Raw genomic sequence first — 25,964 nt, 5'->3', positions numbered from 1 at the left:
AATGCACGACAATAGAAGAAAAATACAACAGTTTTATAACAAATCTTAAAACAGAAACAAAAAAACATAATGAAGCCAACAAAACCAAAATTTCCGATGATATTAAAGAATTGATGGATCGAAGAAAAATATTATTGGAAAATAGAAAAGAACATATAAAAGAAATTACGACATTAAGTAAAAAAATTAAAGAAAATATAAGGAAGGAAAGGAAATCAAAAAGAACTGCAACATTACAAAGACACATAGAAAAGACAGGAGGAGTAAAGAAGGTTTTCAAAGAACTGATACACGCAAAGGAATGGATGCCAAGTTTAAAAGACAAAAACAACAAAGAAATACTAAAGAGACAAAAAATAGCAAACACAGCAGCAAATTATTACAAAGAGCTTTATAAAAGAAGGGAAAACCAGGTAGACCGAAAAATTAGAGCTAACCAAGGTACTGAAGAAATAAGAAATCAAGAACCTGTTCCCAGAGTTCTACTTTCAGAAACCCTAAAAGCCATAAAAACCCAAAAAGATGACAAAGCGCCGGGAGAAGATCAAATAACGAACGAATTATTAAAGGTCACAATAGAAGAATCAGCACCAAGACTAACAGAGTTATATAATGATATCCTAGATTCAGAAGTTATCCCGGCAGACTGGACCAAATCAACTATAATATTAATACACAAAAAGGGTGATAAAAAAGACATTGCAAATTACAGACCGATAAGTCTTATGTCAAACATATACAAAATATTTTCCAAAATCTTGCTTTCTAGGTGCACAAATATATTAGAATTTAACCAACCGAAAGAACAGGCAGGATTTAGGAGTAAGTTTTCAACTTTAGACCATATCCATGTTGTCAAGCAAGTCCTGCAAAAATACTCGGAATATAAAAAGAAATATTACATAGGCTTTGTAGATTACAACAAAGCATTTGATACGTTGGACCACAATGCTATATGGTGCGCACTTGAACAACAAGGTGTACATCAGAAATTCATTCGCATCCTGAAAAAAGTATATGCCGAGAGTAAAGCTATTATAAGACTCGACCAATTCAGTTCAGAGTTTGCCATAGAAAGAGGCGTCCGTCAAGGAGATCCAATCTCACCAAAATTATTTTCATCCGTATTGGAAATGATATTTCGTAAGATGAATTGGGAGGAATATGGCATAAGAATAAATGGAGAGTACCTAAATCATCTACGCTTCGCTGACGACTTGATACTTTTCTCTGAAAATGGTAAAAACTTAGAGGTTATGCTTCAGCAGTTAGCAGAAAAAAGCATGAGAGTTGGACTCTCTATGAACACCGAAAAAACGAAAATAATGACCAATTCTGACAAAATTATAATAACAGTAAATAATGAACCCATAGAATATGTAGAAGAGTATATTTATCTCGGACAAGTGATAGCTACTAAGGAGTCAACAGAAAAAGAAATCAACAGAAGGGTTACAATCACTTGGAAGAAGTATTGGTCATTAAAAGAAGTGATGAAGAACATGGAAATCTCTATAAAAGACAAGAGAAAAGTATTCAACTCTTGCATACTGCCTTGCCTTACCTATGGTTGTCAGACCTGGGCCCTTACCCAAAAACAACTAAGTAAGTTAAAAGTTTGCCAAAACTCAATAGAACGAAGTGTAGTCGGGATAAAGCGCCAAGACAAAGTGCGATTGGATCATATCAAAGGAAAAACTAAGTTCAAAAGCATAGAGAAAACAATATGCACTTTGAAATGGAGATGGGTAGGCCACTTTATGAGGGATGAAACACCAAAATGGACTAGATCAATAACTGAATGGTACCCCAGAGGAGATAAGAGGAATAGAGGAAGACAGTTCATACGATGGGAGAATGAACTGAAACAGATAGGAGGACCACTATGGAATAGAATAACAAGGAACCGGAATGAATGGAAGACCTTGGAGGAGGCCTTTGTCGAAGGACAAACAGTTAACAGAAAGAGGACACAGTCTGTTTAAAAGTTACTACTAATAATTAGGTTAATAATATAGTTATGTAAGATAAATTAATTAATTAAAATGATTTATAGTATGTCTATTAGCTAGTAAGTAAATTTTTGTTTTGTTAACTGTAATAAAGGCTTTATTATTATTATTATTATTATTATTATTATTATTATTATTAGTGCAAGTTCATTCCCAAGCATTTCCATCATCTAAGTAATGCGTTATTTTATAGTAAGCTTTTCTTATAAAGGTTTCGTTTAATAGAATTTTAAAATTTGTTTACTGTCAGATTATATGTACTATTACTGTATGAGCACTATATCGATACATAATTATTGACGTGAATACGTCATTTATCAATTCAGATTATTCATATCATCATATCAGCTAGAAAACTTTCTACCCTACTGATCCAGATAAGTGATGATAACAAAATTAGGAAAATAGTTTGGTGTTGTCTGTTTGTTTGTTTCACTGTTTTTTTTTCTTTTTGTTTTTGAATTGTGTTAGCTTACAACCTATAATTAGTTTTTATCTTATATTATATTAAAGGCGGCGTTACCAAATTGCCCAATGGAAGATCAGCGCTGGTTTTCAAAACATCCTGATTTGGAACCATTTTGCGACGCGTAGAAATTAAAATTCCTTAATTTTGTTTACGTTTAATTTTTTCATTCCTAATTTTTAAGTCTTTTGTATTTATTACGTACTTAATTATATCGTCACAAATAAACATTTTTCTTTCGTTCTTTGTAGTAATAGGTTAGCTTAGGGTTAAAGGCTCCATATTCAATTTTACAATAAAATACCAGACAGTGTACTAGGACTACCTGAGTACAAATTTAAGAAATATATTACAGATTCTTGGATAGGTAAAGAAGTAGTAATATATAAATTTTATTTATAAGTATATGTAGTACAGCAGATTACATAAAACATAATAATGCATGGTTCTTGTTTTGTTCTGCGCAGGCCACCTTTAATTGTATAAATTTATTAAGTAGGCCAAGTTAATATATGATTTAAAAGATGGGCTGGGAGTTTCATATCAGTTCTTCTCCCCATGTCAAAACCCCTTCACCAATTCACGTAGCTTGATAACGTTTACCAAATGTTGCTGCAATATGTAACGTTATTGTCACTATCGTAAATAAATATATTTCAATTTCTTCGTTTTCTCTTAATTATCCCCGTTGAAAGCTAAAGGAAAAAAATTAATCCGTGAAGATTGTGAATTATTGCGCGCGGAGACGGGGGAAGTATCCCCACTTTGAGGTAGTTTTGTCGTAGTTTGAGTTTTTTAGTTCATGGTTTCCGTTTAGAATATCTTTCCCCATGGAGAATCTTAGATTCACATTCATGTTTCAACTGTCAGCATTGACTATGATCTATCGATTGAATAATAAAATAATGTAAATAATACTTTATCGGCCTATACTCGTCAAATAGCTGTAAGTTGAAAAATGTATTGATCATATGAAGATACGAAAGGGTTTTTCAAAAGCAATCTAGTGATACCCAATGATAGAGTAACGCGAGAACATACACACGTACTAAACGACTGCAGGCGAAGATATTTATTTTTAAATATCTGAATACACCAATGGAATATTTACACATACCACTAACAAATTATAAGAAGGTTAGACGAGTTGCGATCAGCAATAATATATGAAATGTGAGGGATCAGAAATGATTATCACGCATTCATAATAACTATAATGCACTTAAAACTTTACTACAAAAGTTTATGAATATGAATACGTACGTATTCATGTACAACTCACAGTCGAAGATACAGCCTTAAGAAGGTTTTATGAAGTTATTCTTCTATAGGCCTCGTTATGAAAAAATTATAAGAGTGAAATTGTCAGATGCGCGCGCATCACTGTAACACAAAAGTAACAGGGTGAAGTTGGTTCCTAAAATTTTCTGACGTTTGCGACAACAGGCAAAGGGTTCAAGACCATACAGCCGTATTCGTTATTTACTAATTAATTGTCAAAGCCATCTTTGCAAGATTTTTACAATATTGTTCTTTCTGCAAACGTAGAATAGCAGGAGGAATAAATTATTTTAAGGATTTTTGCTTTGTTACGCCAAACAAGTATAACTTCTTACGTGCATACATAAGTACACACACACTTTTTTTTATGATTTACAACGAACGACTGTAGACGCAATCGGTAAGACAACAATCGAACTTGTAATATGATCCAAGCAAATACGTGCATCTCTGTTTTTGAATATGTGAATCCTCTATTATGAAAGCACCTACCTAAATTCGGTGGCAGCAATGAAATAGCTCTACGGAATACTACATACATACATACATATAATGACGCCTCTTTCCCGTAGGGGTAGGCAGAGACCACTTCTTTCCACTTGCTACGATCCTTATATACTTGTTACGCTTCGTCCACTTTCATTATTCCTTTCATACATGCTCTTCGGTTTAGGGTACTTTTGACCTGACCTTTTTTCAAGACGTCCCTGATTTGATCTCGAAACGTCCGCCTAGGTCTACCACTTCCAACACTTTCATTCACACTGGCCTTATACACTTTCTTCGTCATTCGTTCTTCATTCATTCTCTTGACAAGAAAAAACCATCTCAGCATACTTCCCGTGATAAATGCAATAGACGACACACAATAAAACGACTTCTATACGCAACGCTAAGCATTGAAGCAAAAAAAAATCATATTCAAATTTAAAAGTGATCATAATCACGTTATTGTTTCAAATGACCGTGTTTAATAGTTGGCTTCCGTTTGTTATCAGCTGGCACGCAATAATGCTGTACTTACCTATTTTCCTTATGCCGGCAAAAATGTAAAATCGTCACTGCCCTGTCGTGTAGAATATTAATCAGATATAAACATATCATTGACATGCTCGTACCTAGGTAATTGTTACACATACATATTAAATTAAAACAAATTTAATAATGGGAGGTTCCTTTGCACAGGTTGCCGGATAGATTATGGGTACCACAACGGCGCCTATTTCTGCTGTGAAGCAGTAATGTGCTAACATTACTGTGTTTCGGTCTGAAGAGCACCGTAGCTAGCGAAATTACTGGGCAAATGAGACTTAACATCTTATGTCTCGCGGTGACGAGCGTTATTGTAGTGCCACTCAGAATTTTTGGGTTTTTCAATAATCCGGAGTGGCACTGCATTGTAATGGACAGGGCGTATCAATTACCATCAGCTTTGCTCTTCCCGTCCCTTGTTTTCATTAAAAAAAAATCAAAACTGACTTCCCAAAGACGCGCCGAACTCTTTGGAATACATAATATGTTATTGATTACGTGATTTATTTGATTTAGCAAAAAAATAATAAACCTAGTTTACATTCTGCTCAAGCAATTAACATCACAATCAAAATATTATGACACAATTTAGAAGGTGAAAATTATTTTCTTCCTAAACTGTAAATTTTACTAAAAAGTATACTGAAATCGCTATTGCTGTATTGTTTCCCATTGGCACGTTTAGTGCACGCAGAGATAATACAATGATCAAATAAACAAATCGACAAATTGTTCGATATGAAATAAATACACTCTGATTTTTATTAGTCTGTTCCGTAAGTAACTGGTATTTTTCGAGTCGAATGGATTGAATTATAGTCTTCATTATATTGTATTGGGCAATTGAATTGTTTGAATTTTTTTCGACAATAAGGGACGAGACAAGCAGGGCGGTAATTGATATACGCCCTGCCCATTACAATGCAGTGCTGTAGGAAAAACCCAAAAATTCTGAGCGGCACCACAATTGGACGTAATTCCAGAAAAACGTTCCAAATCACAATCATTTCGAAATTGAGTTAAGAACACAAAACTAGTCACGTGATTCATATTAACGGACTGACAAAAAATGGCAGCCCTACTGTCTCTTTAAATGACATCATGCCTTAGTAGCCCAACCCACATGTATGGATTACACTAACATTTATTAAACTTTAAATTCCTTATAATGTGATGTTTGTGACTTGGAACGTTTTTCAGGAACTACGTCCAATTGCGCTCGTCATCTTGAGACACAAGATGTTAAGCCTCATTTGCCCAGTAATTTCACTAGCTACGGCGCCCTTCAGACCAAAACCCAATAATGCTTACACATTACTGCTTCACAGCAGAAACAGGTACCCATAATCTAGCCGGCTCCCACTTTAAAGAAAAGAACGAATATATCAAAAAATAAAACATACCAAGCGTTTGTATGTAGGTATGTAATTATAATAATTGTATCGAACATAACGTTTGTAATAATCTTACATATATAACAATTAAATATGATTATAGAATGTTGCGCGGTTCTTTCGTAAGTTTTAAATACATCAAATATGTAAACCATCCACACACTACTTTATTATGCGAATGTCATAACGAAATGGGTGTGAAACCACAAATTGGTACAATTTTGTAACATTTTGCAAAACTATATATTTTATTGCTTTGCTAAAACATCACAATAGTTATATTGCATCATCATTTGGACACAATTCGCGGAATGTGTTAAAAAATCTTCTTTTAGGGGTAGGATAGAATGAGATTTTTTTGTTTTTAAGTTGCTTCTTCTTAGTCGATGCACTCTTTACAGAGCGAACGAGGCTGTCTGGACCCGACTGCTGTTGGGCTACTTAAGGCTGGGGATCGAGCCAACGGCCTTAAGGAATCCACCGGAGCTAGGTTACCACTCCCGTGCTAGATCGCCATAGTTTTAATTAGGAATTATAAGCATTTTTAATTTATTACAAACATAATACAATTTTGTAAAAATATAAGCTTTATATAAACCGTCAAGAAATGGTTTCAATTATGCGCTATTTTGGCGATTTCTTGGAATAACAGCCTTAAGGCGTTAATACTGGCCTGTGACCTTGGTCATGCGGCGAGGTCGGGCGTTCATGACCGGGGCGTAATTAAAGGTTAAAATAATCATCAATTAATAATTATTATTGACTTAAAAATTAAGACAACCAGCCTATGTTATTATCTTCACTCCACATTTGGAAACAAAAATTATGATATTTAGAGTAATATTAATCGAATGTTTAGGTTTAAACTGAATATTTCAATGACAATTTTTTAATTTTTTATGTCACAACATGCTATTTGAAAAATACAAATTACAACAGTCATCCGACGTATACACTATATATTTCATCTTTTTAAAACTGCTAATTATGTAATTTTTAAAGAAAAACGGTTAAAACTGGAGTGAATTAATGGTATTCACAGTTAATTCAGGCCTTAAGGCCCAAGATTGCTCTCACCTCTTTCGATGAATAGCCCGATCAGGTGTGTGGTTATACCATCACTTCTTGGTCACCAGTGCCTAGTTATTATCTAGCAGTGGAAACACCGTAGTCCTAGAGTTACCAGCACAGCAATACTCGCGTGAAATTGCCGCGCGTGAGGAAGACCAATGGGTCCGGAACGATGGTATGGTATGTTTTTTTTTTTACTACAACAAGGGATTAGACGACCAGGACATCCAGCTGATGGTAAATGATACGCCCTGCCCATTTCAATGTAGTGCCGATCAGGATTCTAGAAAAACCAAGCAATTGCGCTCGTCACCTAGAGACATAAGATGTTAAGTCTTTCTGCCCAGAAATTTCACTAGCTACTGGTAAAATTAAAATTTTTGACATTCACAAGTATAATATTTTAACCGAATTGAAAAAATTCGATTTGTTTGTTGCCTTCTACTGGAATGGAATGTTCCTTAAAACATGTCTTTATGAATCATGCTTCTCTCAAACCTTATAAATGCTACACGTATCATGTCTTTTAATATTAATTTATTATAACTTCAAATACCGTTAAATTAATTAATAACATTGAATATAGGTCAATGTGACGTGTATTGTTTCGTAAATTAGGAAATACTTGATTATTGCCCAACGAATTGTATTCCGTGACATTTTAAATTATTGTTAAACCGTCATATATTCGCCTTAACAAATCTTAATATATATAAATCGAGTGTCCTGGTGTTTGTTTACAGTGAACTCTAAAACTAATAAACCAATTTTAATGGGGATTACTTCATGGAGTGAGGTTAACTCTAACTTGTGAGATAGGATAGTTTTTATTTCAGTTTTGGAACCCATAATTACGAATACTTCCAATATCTGCTTTGTATGGACATATTTTCTATGAGATAATTTATTGAAGCACAGTTTGACGGTTCTGCTGTGAATCAATTTCAATGTAACAACAGGGAGCATATTTTACGAAATAATTTTTGATGCTATGAAATATTTTTCACAAAGTCATAAAAAACAGTAAGTATTTTATTTATTATGTACAGAACAACTTCTGTCGGGTCAGCATGCATAATTTCAGATCAGATTAAACCGTTTTTATGAAATTTGTAGATCATTATCATTCCAATAAATATCAATTATTACAATTATTATTTTGTTGTTCCATGTTCTTGTAATGAATAAATGTCTCAGCAAAACTGACTAACTGTGCGTCAAAAATTTATCTTAAAGAATGCTTCATACAGAAATAATCAAAATAGTCAAGAATCAAAAATCAAACCAAACTCTGTGCAAGATTTGATTTAAATCGGTTCATTAGTTTAGGGAGTTCATCGCAGATGAAAATTATTTATATATAAAGTAAACGAGTTCAATCTTTATTAACTGCATCCTGTAAGATTCTATCCCTACTCTGTGCTATTAGGTTTTTTTTCTCTGCTGTCCGGCCTGCTGTCTGTCTGTCAGCAGCCTGTGTGTCATAAGCCTCAATAGTTAGACAACGCTATAACAAAAAATATTTAAAATTTCTTTTGTTTTTTAATAAGAGACGAGACGAGCAGTACGCTCAGGATTCTTGAAAGACGCAAAAATTCTGAGCGGCACTACAACTGCGCTCATTACCTTGAGACATAAGATGTTAAGTCTCATTTGCCCAGTAATTTCACTAGCTACGGCGTCCTTCAAGCCGTAGCACAGTAAGGCTTCCACATTACTGCTTTATGGCAGATATAGGCGCCCTTGTGGTACCCATAATCTAGCTGGCATCCTGTGCAAAGGAGCCTCCCACTGGTAAAAGCGTAAAAGCCCGCTGGTTTTTGAGCGACATCTGCGAAATATTCTAGAAAACTGTATCATACGAGTGTCCTATTTAATTTATATTCACCCGAGATTATCAATATTCGAAATAGGACGTACGCATGTCCTGTCCATATTATCTCTGCGTGTGTATGATACATTCTTCCACCGTGACTCATACACACAATTTGTATGCTAAATGCCTCGAAATGAAATCACAACAAAACCTCAGATTAAGATTGTAAAATAACAATAAAAATCTATATAATTTAATTTATAAAAGCGATATCTGTTCTACATAAAATCAATATAAGTTAGATGAAATTGTATTTTACGATATTAAGTATTGAATTCTTAATACTTAAATGAGTTTTATTTGAATAGTTAAATAGACACTTAAAACCCCACCCTGTATAATTTATTAGCTACATCGTAGACAATTTAGGGAAGTGTTTTATTGTACAACTTTTTCGATTACAAACTATTTCAACAACAGAAGAAAAATTGCAGTATCTTTAAATTCGTGATTACCTGATTACCTACTATGAATAAATTAAATGATAATGTTTTAGTAAATCATATTTTTAGTTTCATTCAATGAATAGGTATAAAAATAATTTAGATTGTTGAAGTATGATCCCTTCCGGTGGAGGTCAAAACTCTCCTGTTTCAAAGGCCATGAATCATCAATGTCCAAGTATACTTCGTTATTGATACCCCAGTCAACCTTAAAAGTTTTGTAAGCAAGGATTTTTTCATTACTTTTCGTAAAATCATGTTGCATCTAGAAATATTGGAAGAAAAAAAGAAAGAAAAGCAAAGAATTAAGTGTCTTGTCGTTAACATTTGGTAATTGAAATTGAAATCTGACGTATTGAAGGTTTTAACTTTTTTTCTTCTCTAGGTAAGCACATTATGATGCCCAGTTTTGATTTTTGTTTCTGTGTAAATTAACAAAATCTCGTATGTTTATTTTGAATGCAATCATTTTGAAACTTAACTAAGTTAAGCTTAAGTTTGTAACAAATTAAGCATCATGTGATACCTACCATTGAGAAATAAGGACGCGATTATTTATAGGTTAATATTATTATAACAGTCAATATCGGTATACAATAACAACTTAGGATTCCAAGTGCAAGATAAATGTATATTAATAAAACATTAGAATTTCATGAATGATAATAATGATGTACTTGATTTCTTAAATCACTATTTAGCTTGATAGAAATCAATTGTTTACATGTTTCATTTTAATGATTGAATCTTGAAATTTTAGGCATAACTTTAAATGTTGTGTGACCTTGAGAAAAATGATTAAATAACAATGTATAGTTTAACAAAAAATCATCTGCAAAACCCACCTGTACATTACGTGTTCCTAACTGGAGCACATTAGCACTTTCACTGAGAACTACGCGGTATGCAGCAAATAACATAGACACACAATATACACGCGCGATGATGGCGCGGCGCCCGCTCTGAATGCAAGCGCGTGCCGTACTTGGACGTCAAATGGCAGTTATGAAGGTTACTCGTTGTTATAGAAACATCCCAATTATTAATGGCGCCATTTTTAGCTATTAATTACTAGACATCAGACTATAGTCATAATAATTGGTATTGCATATATGCAATACAATTATTATAAATAAGTACCGAAGGTTTTGTCATTATAATTGCAATCTAAACTAAAAAATATAACGTAACCACGGACGAGTAAAAAAAGAAGGACTCCGCGCCGTCATTAGCAAGTGAAGCACCGTTATGATAGTGCGTGTGCGGTTACGGGGGATACTAGTTACACAATTTTTTCTCCCTTAAATAATCATATAGCCACAAATACATTTATATTATTGTTTTTATACTTTTTCACAATGCACGAGGACATTTTTAAAATATTTTATTGCGACGCAAACTGATCTGTCACAGACGATGGCAAATTTCACAATGGCGGCCGATCGGCTTGTATTAGTGTAACTGTATGCGTGGGGCTATGTATTTACACGTTTACCGGCTTGGCTTGGTGCCTCACTGTTATGTAAGGTGACACGGAGTCCTTCTTTTTTTTTTCTCGTCCGTGAACGTAACTAATAAACCTCTAATCTTCCTATTATTTTAATCTACTAAGTAGAGAAGTAAAGATAATAATGTCTATTAGCACAGAATACAATTCTAGAATCTAATAGATTTATGGAGTTAGTTTAGTTTAGTTTAGCAGGGCTGTTTACACACTTATCCTCTTGATTGGGCCATTGGGCATTCGGGAGCGATGCTAGTGATTGGAGTATTTATGCCCGTTATTCGGCCACACTCCTGCACTCCATAAACAAGTGTTCTGGAGTTTCCTCTGTCTCCATGCATCCTCTGCACAAAGGGCTGTCTGTTACATCTATGATAAATAGACGCTCGTTCAAGGGACAGTGACCGGTGACAACACCTACAATTGTACGTATTTTGTCCCTAGATTTATGTAATGCAAAAGAATTCTACAGTAGTAAGGTAAATAACCTGCAACTTACCCAAAAACAGGGACGAGAGCTGTAAGCGGGATTCACGTAGCGGTGTTTGATTTTATACGAAGAGACGAGAGAGATTTTAGGTTGGATTCTTAAGAAATTGTTAATAAAAATCACAAAGCTTTAATAATTAAATTATATATTATTTTATCTAGTTATAAGTGCCCAAAGCACAGAGGATAGAGTTACCAAAATTTGCTTATAGTATGCTCAGTGACGCTCAAATAAAAAACAAAAAGTCTAAAACCCAACACTATCCTTTTTCAATTCCATTACAATGGTGACTAGTTAAATGTATTATAAATATTAAGTGAAATAATTTATTTTTAAATGTATTTGATCAATAATTAGATCAATGCTAAGCAAGCGTTTAATTTACTTAAGGTAAAATATGCGTAGGTCGTGTATTCAATACTGATACTCATATATAGCGTGTTCATCACATTATTGTAAGAAAGAAGCACGTCTCTGCGAACGAGAACGTAAAACACAAACAGGTAGGTAATCAGTGACAAGATTGTGTTAATTAAGTGCAAGACTTTCATGAATATTTATTAAAAAATTAAAAAACGAAATTTTTCGACGGCGAGTTTCTCTTACAATAATTGCTTGTTAACACCTCTTAAGGATTTGACGTGACAATTCCGAGAATTCATTCGGATTATATTTTTATATGAAATGAGAAACATTTCTTCGCATTATCTATTCATTCTCTATATCTATTTTCTATCTTTAGGGATGTCAATCGGTCAATAATTTATTATTATTAAAGGAAACATAATTAGGAGTAATTTTCCTAACCCTCGAATACTTACATCCGGTTATAACTCTTGACAACAGGATATCTATGAGTTCAATATGCCTCTTGGCATAACTTTCCACTAACAGTTTCCTTTTCTTCTAGATCTTCTTTCTAGCAGATTTTGCCTTGAGGTTGATGAAACATTGACTGTATATTAATCACACAGCACATAAGTTTGGTTTATTTTTACTCTTATTTGGCTATACCTTACTCAGTTCTAATTTCTTAATCACTATCCCATGTTCCCTTCCATTGCTTTAACTTTTCTCGATGGGGTTAATTGGTTGAATGAATGATGGTAAAAGAAAGATTGTAACAAAATGTAAAAAATTATTCTTTTAACTATACACTTTCATATATTTCCTTGGGAAACTTGTGACGTTAATAATATGTAAGAATCAATTAATATCATCTATATATATTTTCACAAGGAAGCTCATTCCACAACTTTGTAGTACGTGGAAGAAAGTCCCTTCAAAAGCGCACTGTGGAGGAACGCCACACTTCCACCAGATGGTGATGGGTGTCTTGCAAAGGTTGAATTGCGGAAAATGCTATAGAAGACACAATGAAGCGACGTGTCTACGTCATACCAAGTGATCCAGCCGTTCACAGAGCACTGGGTCACCGACAATTTGAACAGTTCTGCGTTGCACGCTGTCAAATAGTTTGAGCTTTATTTAGGTACATTGCCGAATCATAAAATAATAATATATTTATGTATACAATCCCAAGTTCAACTATAACTTTCAGCCTTCGCGTAATAAATCCTTGGAACAGATTTTGTGAAAATAACCGACTTTTATGACTTTAATAACATGAACAATATGCAACATGTTAGCGCAGCCGAACACAGACCGGCGTAAGCGCAGCACCCATTCACGATCACGAGGATGTCTATGTGGGCGCACTCACACATGCGCACAGCTATCACCCGCTTGTTCATTATTCATTAATTACTGCGCCAATTACTGCGCTACTGCTGTATGTACTGCTACGAACAGATGTGTCGACTGATATTGTCATAGCTCAACGAAGAAAAATCACGTGTGTTGTATGGGATATTAACTTCTTTATTTTTTACAGTGAATCTAATATAACTAAATATTCCGTGAACATTTCAAGAGTCTGATGTTGTTGTCATTACTGAGCAAAACGAGCAAAAAAATCACGTTTGTTGCATGCGAGCCCGCTTTTAATATTTTTTTTTTCTATTTATAGTATTTGTTATTATAGCGGCAACAGAAATACATCATCTGTGAAAATTTCAACTATATATTTCAAATTTAGGAACGGTACCCTAAAAATCAAAATGGCGGATTCAAAATGGCCGAAGTATTTAATCCCATTTTTACATCATTTGTTTATCGATATTTAAGAAATAATATACAATATAGTACATACATACCATCAGGAGACCCGTATGTAACCCCGTTTGTCGTCCTCCACCATAATAGTTATTGATAAGTTAATACAATGTCCTCCCAAAGTAATGATACTGAAGTACATAATATTTAAAAAAGCGGCCAAGTGCGAGTCGGGCTCGCCCATGAAGGGTTCCGTAGCAGCGAGTACCATAATATAAAAGTTATATAGAAAGTAAACTTATATTTAATTATTTAAATGCAAAAGGCAAAAAATCTTTGCTCAAAATCATACAGTGCAAATGAGCTCTACGTATTAAAAAAAACTACTTAGTAGATCTCGTTCAAACCAATTTTCGGTGAAAGTTTGCATGGGTAATGTACAACATATTTTTTTTTTTAGTTTTTATCATTCTCTTATTTTAGAAGTTACAGGGGGGGGGACCTATTTTACCACTTTGTAAGTGTCTCTCGCACAAACTATTCAATAATGATGTTAGAGACCTCACTATCATTGGTAAGACGTATCCATAGATAACCCACACGTATGGGTTTGATGAAAAACGGACACACAGACAGATATTACGAACCCTAAAAAATCCGGGATGTCAAATGATTATAGCTACGTAAGCTATTATATGTTTTCTGGTTTACAAAATTACACGCAGGTGAAACCACGGATGACGGCTAGTATAATAAAATTTAATTTGATGATACTTTGTAAAGGACTGTACTCATATGGGTATGTATAATACCAGTGAGTCATCCGACCCGATGGGAACAGATAATAAGCTCATCTCTCAGAGAACTAATTAGGTTAAAGTGAATAGGGGACGAAATGAGTTATAAATAATCACTTAAACATTCTTGAAACAGGGCATATGTTGTTCAAATTTGAAAATGTGATTAAAATTGTAATATGATGTGATGCGTAAATTTAAAATCATTTTTTTATAAGAATAATGTGTATTGGTTGCTTCATTTGGTAAGGAAGGTCTGAACTAATATAAACGGAGATATAAACTTATCAAGCACGAAGTAATGCATTGCAAAAGTTAAAAGGAGCTCTTTAATTAAATCATCATAAAAAAATCTTTAATTACTCATAGATTTCCATCGTCAGATAATGTTACTAACACGGACGTGTAAAAAAAGACGGACTCCGCGCCGTGATATTAGCAAGTGAAGCACCGTTATGCTAATGTGTGTGCAGTTACGGTGGATACTAGTTACACAATTTATTCTCCCTTAAATAATCATATATGGCAACAAATACTTATATAGTATCGTTTTACACTTTTTCACAACGCACGACGACATTTTTAAAATATTTTATTGAGACGCAAACTGATCTTTCACAGACGATGACAATTCTCATAATGGTCGCCTATCGGCCTGTAGTAGTGTAAGTGTGTGCGTGGGTCTATGTATTTACACGTTAATCGGCTTGTTTTGGTGCTAAACTGTTAGGTAAGATGACACGGAGTCCTTATTTTTTTACTATTCCGTGGTGACTAAAAATTTTATAAAGAAAGCAATTCGGAAGTAAACCCTATCAAAATTTTATTAATTTAATTATTTTTAAATACAAATATGGTCTCTATAATATACTAAAATAGAACCCAAATTATCCTGTACAAATACCAATCTCTCAATCATCAAAAGCAATACTACGAATACCATCAGATGTAAGCTATTGTTATTCGACGTTCGATTCATTGAAAACAATGCACATTTATATTTAACAAGACTTGAATTAATCGCGTCTGTGTTTGTTTTCATTATAAACATATTAATGGAATAACAGTGGACGAATACGTTCATTCTAAGGCTCTGTCTACACAAAAAAAATCAATCAATCATTGCATTATATATTTTGTTAGAATTCAAAAAAGGGTCGCAGTTGAATCAATCATATTCTTGAATTATTTAGCCTATTAAAAAGCTAGCTTAAATATGCACATTAGTCGTGGTATATGATGATAGTAATAATAAAATAACTACTAGGAGCAAAGTACCCATAGCCTTAACACGGGTCATTAACCCTATTTCTGATGTTTATTCTTTCAAATCATAAGAACTTGTAATACTGTTTTGAAAGTGCAACCTTAGAGTTTCTTTTTTTTTATTAGGAAGACCAACAGCTATTGGCTTTCTTATATGTTAATTTACATAACTGTGAGCCAATTATAGGTCTCCTCCAGCAGTGACAGAATAATTAAATTCAACGATACTAAAAATCACTTAAGTATACTACTAAAATACAATGCACAATTTAAAATAATTAAAACAGTTAATACGTAAGTAAGGATTCAGTGTCATTATAATACTACTTTTAACTACTACTCGTATCTTCATACTCATTAAAGAAACGCCGGTTTAACATGCTCCTCGCTGACTTACCATCAGCTGGACGTCCTGCTCGTCTCGTCCCTTATTTTCATTAAAAAAAAAAGTTAGTCTGAAAAAGATCGATTATTTTATCTAATTCTTGCTCGTTCTTCTCTAAGGAAATCTGCCTTTTTTATGGAATAGGAGGACAAACCAGCGTACGGGTCACCTGTTTTTAAGTGCTCACCTTTTGAAGGTACGCTTACTTACTACGTTCGCCTTACGAACGAGCAATGCAATTTACCAACGAAATAAAATATTTTTGATTCGATTTCATTTATATAATCTATCCAATGTTTTGTTAACAAACCCTTAATGAAGCAAACCTATAATTATAACAAATACAAGATAATAATTAGCCCTCAATAACACACTTATATTTGCCGGTAATTACCCCGCAGATAACTGCAGATGTATCACGGCATCAGCATTAATTAATGATACTACTGATGGGACCCAGAAGACAAGAAGCAAAGCAAACGATCCGTTTTCTAGATTAATGACTATACGAGAATAATTAATGGTTAATTGTACGGAGTGCGGTGAATCTATGTCATCTAGGTACATGGTAAGGGTTTGGTCACGATCTACTCTTGGCCATTTACAAATGATTTTCATTGGGTTCTTTGTTTTTGTAGTAAAATCTTTTATAACGCATTGAGCACTTTGGAAAGAGGACAATACTCCAGGTAGCGTCACCGATATAGGTACTATTATATAATGTATACTTTTACTTTTTTTTACGAGACGAACAGGACGTTCAACTGACGCCTTGCCCATTACAATGCAGTGCCGCTCAGGATTCTTTACAAACCTAAAAATTCGAGCGGCACTACTGTGTCGGACTGAAGTGCGTCGCAGTTAGTGTAATTACTGGGCAAATGAGACTTAACATCTTATGTCTCAAGGTGAGTCCTTGTAGCCGCTCAGAATTTTTGAGTTTTTCAAGAATCCTGAGCGGCACTGCATTGTAATGGGCAAGGCGTATCAATAACCATCAGTTGAACATCCTGCTCTAGGTACATACGACGCGGTGCCGATAGCCTAGAACATTTGATGGTCACTGGGAAAATTGAGGGGAAGAGACCAAGAGACCGGAGCCCACGACGCTGGTCTGATCAAATATCCGACCAGACTAAGCAACCCATCAGGATCGCACTCCACCGTGCGACAGACCGAAACAGATGGAGGAAAGCTGTAGACGAACTTTAGCGGAGTCACGATCCTCAGCAATGAGGGAACGACTGCGAAGAAGAACGTCCTGTTCGTCTCGTCCCTTATTTTCATTAAAAAAAAACTACACTACTACAATAAAATTCAGTACTTATATTGTACTTGATATTTATTTATATAAAATAGCTTACGTACACTATAGCGGAGTGGTGTCGCTGGTGAAGCGGAGCGGGCGGCATAGCGGACAGCGAGGCGGGCTGCGGCGACCCGCACCAGCGAGACTCGCGCACGTCTGATGAACCTGTCATATATTATTATTCTTTAGATTTTTCAAGAGCGATATCTTAAGTCAATTACCTAATATGCAACCCCAGTAGGTGTTGAGCAGGTTATCAACTGTAAAGTAGATCCTGTAGATGAAGCCACAACCTGAGAGTTGAACAAAGCATACAAGATTTTATGACGATACGTCACTCGAACTGTTAGCTTAGTTGGAAGAACAACCACACGGAACGCAACAGGTCGCGGGTTCGTGTCCCACATCGATCATAAAATTTTGTTTTTAATTTTTTTTTTTTTTTTTTATGGAATAGGAGGACAAACGAGCGTACGGGTCACCTGGTGTTAAGTGATCACCGCCGCCCACACTCTCCTGCAACACCAGAGGAATCACAAGAGCGTTGCCGGCCTTTAAGGAAGGTGTACGCGCTTTTCTTGAAGGTAGCCATGTCGTATCGTCCCGGAAACACCGCACAAGGAAGCTCATTCCACAGCTTCGTGGTACGAGGAAGAAAGCTCCTTGAAAACCGCACTGTGGAGGACCGCCACACATCCAGATGGTGGGGATGATATCGTAACTTGTGGCGTGTCGTGCGAAGGTGAAATTCGGCGGCAGGAATCAGGTTGAACAGCTCTTCGGAACACTCCCCGTGATAAATGCGGTAGAAGACACACAATGAAGCGACGTCTCTACGCAACGTCAAGTGATCCAACCGTTCACAGAGTACTGGGTCCCCGACAATTCGAGCTGCTCTGCGTTGCACGCGGTCAAATGGATCGAGCTGATACTGGGGTGCGCCAGACCAGAGATGACAGCAATACTCCATGTGAGGCCGGACCTGCGCTTTGTAGAGCGCTAGAATGTGGGCCGGCTTGAAGTATTGCCGTGCTCTATTTATGACGCCCAGTTTCTTTGAAGCCAGTTTGGCTTTGCCCTCCAGATGGCCACGGAATTGGCAATTGCTCGAGATTTCGAGACCCAGTATTCCGATACTAGGCGAGGCTTTAAGGGAAGTGTTCTCGAAGAGCGGTGATACGGCAAATGGGGTTTTTTTAGTGGTAAACGCGCAAACTTGAGTCTTCTGGGGGTTAAATTGGACAAGGTTCAACTTACCCCATTCCGCGACCTTCTCGAGAGAGGACTCGATAGAAGACACAAGTTTCACCCGGCACTGGTCGACGTTTTCCCGAGAGAGACCTGCATGGCCCGTGTATACGGCATCACCAGTGCTGTCGTCTGCATAGCAATGCATGTTGGCGGTGTCCAACATATCATGGATATGCAGCAGAAACAGCGTGGGAGATAGCACACAGCCTTGGGGCACTCCAGCGTTCACGGGCTTGGGATTCGAGCAATAACCGTCGATAACGACCTGTATGCTGCGCCCAGTGAGGAAGCTGGAGGTCCACTTGCATAAGCTCTCGGGAAGCCCAAATGATGGAAGTTTTGCGAGGAGCGCCTTGTGCCATACACGATCAAAGGCCTTCGCTATATCCAGACCAACTGCCAGGCCTTCCCCCTTGCTTTCAATAGCCGCCGCCCATCTGTGTGTTAGGTATACCAGAAGATCGCCAGTCGACCGACCATGGCGAAAGCCGTACTGCCGGTCGTTGATCAACTGTTGACCCTCAAGGTATACCAAGAGCTTGCGGTTAATTATGCTCTCCATAATTTTGGAGAGTAGGGAGGTAATAGCAATAGGCCTGTAGTTTGCCGGATCCGAACTGTCTCCTTTTTTTGGGATCGGATGGACAAGGGCTGACTTCCATGAATCAGGGACTACGCCTTTTGAATAAGAGTGCCGGAATAAACGCGTTAGCACCGGCGTCAACTCAGGGGCACACGTTCTAAGCACGATTGGAGAAATGCCATCCGGCCCGCTCGACTTCCTGACGTCCAATGAAAACAGAGCTCGCCTAACAGTTTTCTGTCGGAACTGTACTTCAGGCATGGAGCTCTGACACAGCGGGATGGTCGGCGGTGTTTTTCCGTTGTCGTCAAGAGTCGAGTTGGAGGAAAAAAGAGTGCACAGGAGATCGGCTTTCTCTTTTGCCGTATGGGCCAGGATGTCATTCCTCATGTGCAACGGCGGCATGGACGGCTGGTTGAAGTTACCAAGAGCAGCTTTCGACAACGACCAGAACTTGCGTGTTCCGGTCGGGTAACTGGAAAGCTGCTCGCCAATTTTGACGACGTGCTTCGATTTCGCACGGGCGATTTGCCGCTTAAAAAATCTGGAGGCACGGTTATATTTCCTCTTCAGAACTTTGCAGTTCGGATCCTTTGAGCCCAGCGCCGCAACCCAAGTTCGATACGCCTGTTTTTTGCAGTCAGATGCTGCTTTAACTGACGCATCGAACCAGGGCTGTGATCTGCCACCGATCGGTACTACAGAGCTTGGTATAAAAATATCCATGCAGTATCACATCGGCTACTGCAACGGCGCAGGCACTAGGATCATCTGAAAGGAAACAAACCCTGCCCCAAGGGTAGGATGCAGAAAAGGAACGCATCCTATCCCAATCTGCTGACTTGTAGTGCCAAACGCGGCGGGTCGCTGGTGGTCTGCGACGTTGGCGTCGGATAGGCACTACACTCCTGACCAGGCAATGGTCGGACGTTCCGAGAGGGGCGCCGACAGAGACCTGGTAACCATCGGGATGTGTAGTCAGCAGAAGATCTAATAAGGACGGCATGTGGCTATCCACATCCGGGAGCCGCGCTGGCGACTCAACCAATTGGGACAGACCATACGCCAATGCAAAATTATGCACAGATCGCCCTGCGTAGTCTGTGGTACGTGATCCAAGCCATTCGGCATTGTGCCCGTTGAAATCACCCAAGACTACGATTTCAGCGGAGGGGATCTGAGCAAGCACGTCATGATGCCGCTTGAACGCAGCCCATGAGGTGATCCGTTTCTGCGTTACCACTATGGGACCTGTAGACACACGCATAGATGCGGACGCGGTCCTCTAAATCTACGCGGAGCCAGAGAGTAGACAGGCCCCTACCCTCAAAATTGCCGAGACGGCGACAGCAGATATCCTCCCTAACGTACACACATACCCCGGCATGAGGCATGAAATTATGCTCAATTTTGTACCCGGGGTACGTTAAATATGACGTATCGCTAGGTCGAGATATCTGCGTCTCCGTAAGGAAACACAAGGCCGGCTGCGCCGTCTCAAGGTGGTGGTGGACGGCGTTTAAGTTGGAGTGAATTCCCCGGATGTTACAAAAGTCCACATTAAGCGTGGAGCGGGGTGCCGTGGTGTTGCTGCCCTGTTTGTCCTGTGACATACGTGGTACTGTGCCCTTCCCAGAATACGAGGGGCAGCCCGAGCGCGAATGCTCGGGGAGGGATTCTCCGGCTCTACAAGAGCCGGTACCCTCCTGGGGTAATTTATTTTTTAGGACCGCTCTCATATTTTGTTGGGGGGGGGGGGAAAGGACGGGGGGGAATGGCCTCCGGTCCTCGACATAAATTTTATTTGTATATTAATCCTAGAAGGGAGGGTTATCACTTTTAAAACATAACAAATTGTTTATGTTATATATTCTTAGAACCGTAAGTCGTTTATATACTAGTAGTGGCTCGTCTCATTCGCAACTTAAGGTTTTATCCCAATAAAAGGTTTAAGTAGGGATAACAGAGAGAGTTGTCATACTGAACGTAGTTGGCATAGCTACATCCCATTCTGCACGGACGCACGCCAAGAAAGGGAATATTAGTATGAATTTGACAGCTGATATTATACTAAGCTGCTAAGATAGCCGAATGTAAAAGTCAAGTTCCCGTTTTATCACACTCAGCTAAGTTAAAATAAGTGTAAAAGAGCAAAGGCTAAGTACGCTCTATGGATCCCAACCTTAGTCTTTGAACAGATCTTATATCATATAAAAAGTTTTTTGTTAGTCACATTGTATATTCATGAATGTCCCAGGACGTGGCATTTCAATATACAATATATCTTAAGCAGGAGTTGAATCATTATCTATATATTTTAATTCTATTTCGCCTTGTCAGAAATCATATGTAATACAATTGTATACAATTGTATTACATATGATTTACATACTGGTAATTCTGATATATTAGTCATATATAGTCTGATAGTTATTTAGAAAGAACTAGAATAGAAATATTAAAATCGAACATGCCGATTAACAATATGAATATATATTTTTTAACTTTAACATTGACTTATCCTTTAAACAAATACATACAAATGATAAGAGAAAAGACAGAGAAATGGGCAAGACTAATAACCGAATGGCACCCACTAGACCACTAGAGATGGGAAAACGACATTAACCCCCTTATTCATAATGGTCCGCTAACTTAAAACAGCCACTAAGGAGTGTTTTTTCTCATTCTGACTTAGGTCAATAGAAGAAGACAGAGTGAGAATTAGCAATGCTCTAAGTTAGCAGACTATTATGAATAAGGGGGTAAGAAAATAGCAGGGCAGGAGAGAATCGAAATCTTTGGAGGAGGCCTTTGTCGGAAGACTAGCTGTACCAAACTTACTAAAGGAACTTTTTACTTTATTTCATTAGTTTTATGTAAAATTAGTACAGCAGTAAAGGCTTTAATTTTTTTATTGTTATTATTTTATTGTGTACTTACTGCCATATAAGGTCATGAGCGACGGTGGCCGACTGGCCAGAACTGGTGTAGAGCCATACCGTTCTCCGCCGGCTGACAAACGTCCACCAAGCGGCTTAAACGCTATCGGACGAATTACCGATTTACCCTGAAACAATTAAAATTTAATATGATTTATAAGTTACATAATAAATAGTATGATAATAAAATTTTCATACATAATATTTACATTACTTATGAAATTCTTTATCATTACATGATTCTTATTTAGAGTTTATGCTTTACTTAATAATACAGCCATATTTATTTTATAATAAGAAGTGATGAGACGAATAATGCCTGATTTAATGTAAGTGATACGGCCCTTCACACTACATTCCCGCTAGGGTACTGGAAATTCCAAAATTCTGAGTGATACCTAAATTTCGCCCGTCATCTCGAGGCATGAGATATTAGGGTCAGTAGCTCACTAATTTAATTAGCATTTATGTACTCTAAATAATATTACTATTATAACATAGTGTGTGTTACATATGCAAAAATCATTATCAAATAATTTTTTTACAAAACCCATTTTTATGTTAAATTAACCTGTTAAGGACCTCTTTTATTCATTCAATTCGCTTCTCTTATGCAATGTAAACTAGTTGTTCACAATTTATCTATTCACCGAGCGTAACCAATTCAGAAACGTACATATATTATAATGTATTAGTCTCTCAATTCTTTACTACCTCTAGCCACTTCATGAATTAATATATGCTTGAATGAAATATAAAAAAATAATTAGGTGCATAAGAATTATTTGTGCATAAATATTATACTGTAAAAATAGCTGGATTTGCGGCGATTTAATTTGATGATTGATTCAAATTATGACTTGAATTTGCAAAACATTATCCAAGTATTTTTTTATTATATATCTTTGTATTTGTTGTAGTGATTAAAAATAAATCTAATAAATAAATACTACTCAACGCTGTGGGTTTCATAGGACGTACAAACAAGCTGTGGAAAGAGATTCCGTGTTGTTTTTTTTATGAGAATAAGGGACGAGATAATCAGGACGTTCAGCTGATGGTAACTGATACGCCCTGCCCATTACATTGAAATGCTACGCAGGATTCTTGAAAAACCCAAAAATTCTGAGCGGAACCACATTTGCGCTGGCCACCTTGAGACATAAGATGTTAAAACTCATTTTGTCAGTAATTTCACTAGCTACGGCACCATTCTGACCGAAACACAATAATGCTTACACATTACTGCTTCACGGCAGAAATAGGTGCCATTGTGGTACCCATAATCTAGCCGGCATCCTGTGCAATGGAGCCTACGACTAGTAAATAAGTGCTGTGTTTCCGGGACGAATCACATGGGTACCTTCAATAAAAACGTGTACACCTTCCCTAAAGGCCGGCAACGCTCCTGTGATTCTTCTAGTGTTGCAAGAGAATATGGGCGGCAGTGATCACTTAACACCAGATGACCCGTACGCACGTTTGTCATCTTTTTCCATAAAAAAATCTTATGAAAGAGTAGGACGCCATAGGAGAGCTGCCAATATTTTAACAATGTATTTTTGAAGTAAATCAAGATTCAAGTCATATCATCCTGGAAACACAGCCAAATAAGCTAAATTACACAAAGCGTACCTGCAAGAAACGAGTAACAATAACACAGAATATTATGTAGCTCCAAAAATGTGTTGTGTATTTAAATAAGCCCGCCATAATTTGTTAATTATACAGCATTAGTGCTGTAAACTGTACTGCTACTTAAAAGCTGTTATTATGAGGAATTATGTAATTATTGTGATTAAAAAATTTGTTTTGTCAGGCGTGTTTTACTCCATTTTGTGGCACAGGAAAATTCCTATGCCATGGTTACAGTCGGTCATATGACAGGTTCAGCTGATAACCAATCTTTTTTTAATGAAAAAAGCCCTAAATACTGAGCGACGTCGCAATTATGCACTTCACTTTGAGACATAGGATGTTAAGTCAATTGCTGATTCTTGAAAAACCCAATAATTCTGAGTGGCACTACAATTGCGCTCGTCAGCTTGAGACAAATAAGATGTTGAGTCTCATTTGCTCAATAATTTCACTAGCTACCCTTCAGACCGAAGAAACACAATAATGCTTTCACATGACTGCTTCACGGCAGACAAAGGCGCCGTTGTGTTACCCATAATCTAGCTGGCGTCTTGTGCAAAGGAACCTCCCACCGGTAACCCTTATTTATTATAATATCATCATTCACCTTTAACCCGTTTATATTATTTCAGAATTAAATGAAGATTAATTACCTCAATCTCTTCCCATCACGTGAGCCTCTTGGGCGTTTGCCCACTCTTATTTATAAAAAATTCAAAAGCTAAAGTTTAAATTACCTTTTCGAATATATGGTTGATTTTTACCCAACCATATAATATATTGAACTGATAAAATTTGACAGCACTTCTATCAAAGCATGAACATCTGCTACAGGGTACAATGGGGTCTTTCAATAACTCCTTATCATCGGTAAGCAGTAGGTATAGACTATCAGGCAGATAAGAACGGAGGGTTGTGTACTGATCATTCAATGTATGGGGAGAACTAATATTTGTGTATTATACAAACTTCGGTTTCGTGGGATCTGATTATGGCCTGATTTAAAGCTTTCCACGAAATCGCCCGATTTGAGTTGAAATACATTTCTTGTAATATTATTAGAACACTAGCTACTACCCGCGACGTCGGCAGCAGTAAAAATACTGTCTACATCATACACAGACAATATTTGAATGAAATTCACTAGTTTTTGCCTGGACATGTATACTTAGTCTGGCCATAAATACTGTTACAATTAAAAATAAACAAAATATTACATTTGAATTTGGAATCTGTCATATTTATGTGATTGTTCATTGAGTTTTCTCATTTTGGCGCCAATTCATTGTACAATATTTTGGGATGTTAAAATGGAGTGGGGTGATAAAGAGAACCGAATCGCTGTGATTGCATTACACAGAGTAGTGGAGCCAAATGCAATTTTAAAAACTCTCCATACGCTTGGTATTAGTAAAACGTTTGTGTATCGATGAGACCTCCTCTGTTTGTGACATAATAAGATCTTGCCGTCCACGTAGTGTCCGTACGTTCTTTTTATTTGTATCAGTATTTATGGCAAGACTATATACAGACAAACAGATTCTATAAACTAATGCTTTGGCTTTGTTATTATCTCTACAATACGCAGCAAATATTACAAAGGGTACAAAAGTTTTCACTTTACGGATTAATAGATAAATTATAAAAAAAAAACAATGATTACATTAAAAAATAATAAACATTATATAAGTAATAAGAAATAAAAATTGTTAATAATTAGTAGGTAATGTTTAAATTCCTGTAGACTATTGGGAAATACATCTAAGGTCTCTATTTTTCTATTTATATCATTGTATTGCCTAAGCAGCCGTGGCAGTGGTGAAGACAAAACCTACCCGTGGCATATCAAGCTTTTGAGTACATTGTTCCGTAAATCATATAAATAATCAGTGCTGGAACGGTAGGGCGATCATGTAGTTACTGGTGAGGGAATGTTTTTTGGTATTTCTTGTAGCTGAAGCGAGCAACTGGTGTTTTTCTATTTCAATTGCAAATGTATTTATACATTCCATTCACCCGGATAAAGTTTCTCCCTGCCTCATCAATCCTCGGGTTTTTATTTAATTTATAAATAATTAAACTCTAACGGAGTATCTAACTACGATGATA

The 25,964-nt window shown here is 36.7% G+C and overlaps 1 protein-coding gene across 3 annotated transcripts in view; it reads right to left on the bottom strand.

The window, feature by feature from the left end:
• The window catches only part of LOC126975066 (leucine zipper putative tumor suppressor 2 homolog), a 156,762-nt gene that overhangs the window by 10,101 nt on the left and 120,697 nt on the right, over nucleotides 1-25,964 (bottom strand). For 2 of the 3 annotated variants that reach the window (XM_050822870.1, XM_050822871.1), the window contains 2 exons: nucleotides 22,219-22,345; nucleotides 17,501-17,606 (listed from right to left, as the gene is read on the bottom strand). In XM_050822870.1, coding sequence (XP_050678827.1) covers nucleotides 17,501-17,606; nucleotides 22,219-22,345 — 233 coding nt within the window. Of the gene's footprint in view, nucleotides 1-10,420; nucleotides 10,553-17,500; nucleotides 17,607-22,218; nucleotides 22,346-25,964 lie in introns of those variants that run through there. The other variant, XM_050822872.1, reaches the window with a different exon arrangement.

The sequence above is a fragment of the Leptidea sinapis genome, chromosome 34 (genome assembly GCF_905404315.1).
Source record: "Leptidea sinapis chromosome 34, ilLepSina1.1, whole genome shotgun sequence".
Taxonomy (NCBI): domain Eukaryota; kingdom Metazoa; phylum Arthropoda; class Insecta; order Lepidoptera; family Pieridae; genus Leptidea; species Leptidea sinapis.
The sequence above is the reverse complement of the archived record's forward strand: the minus strand, read 5'-3'. Positions and strand labels throughout refer to the sequence as shown.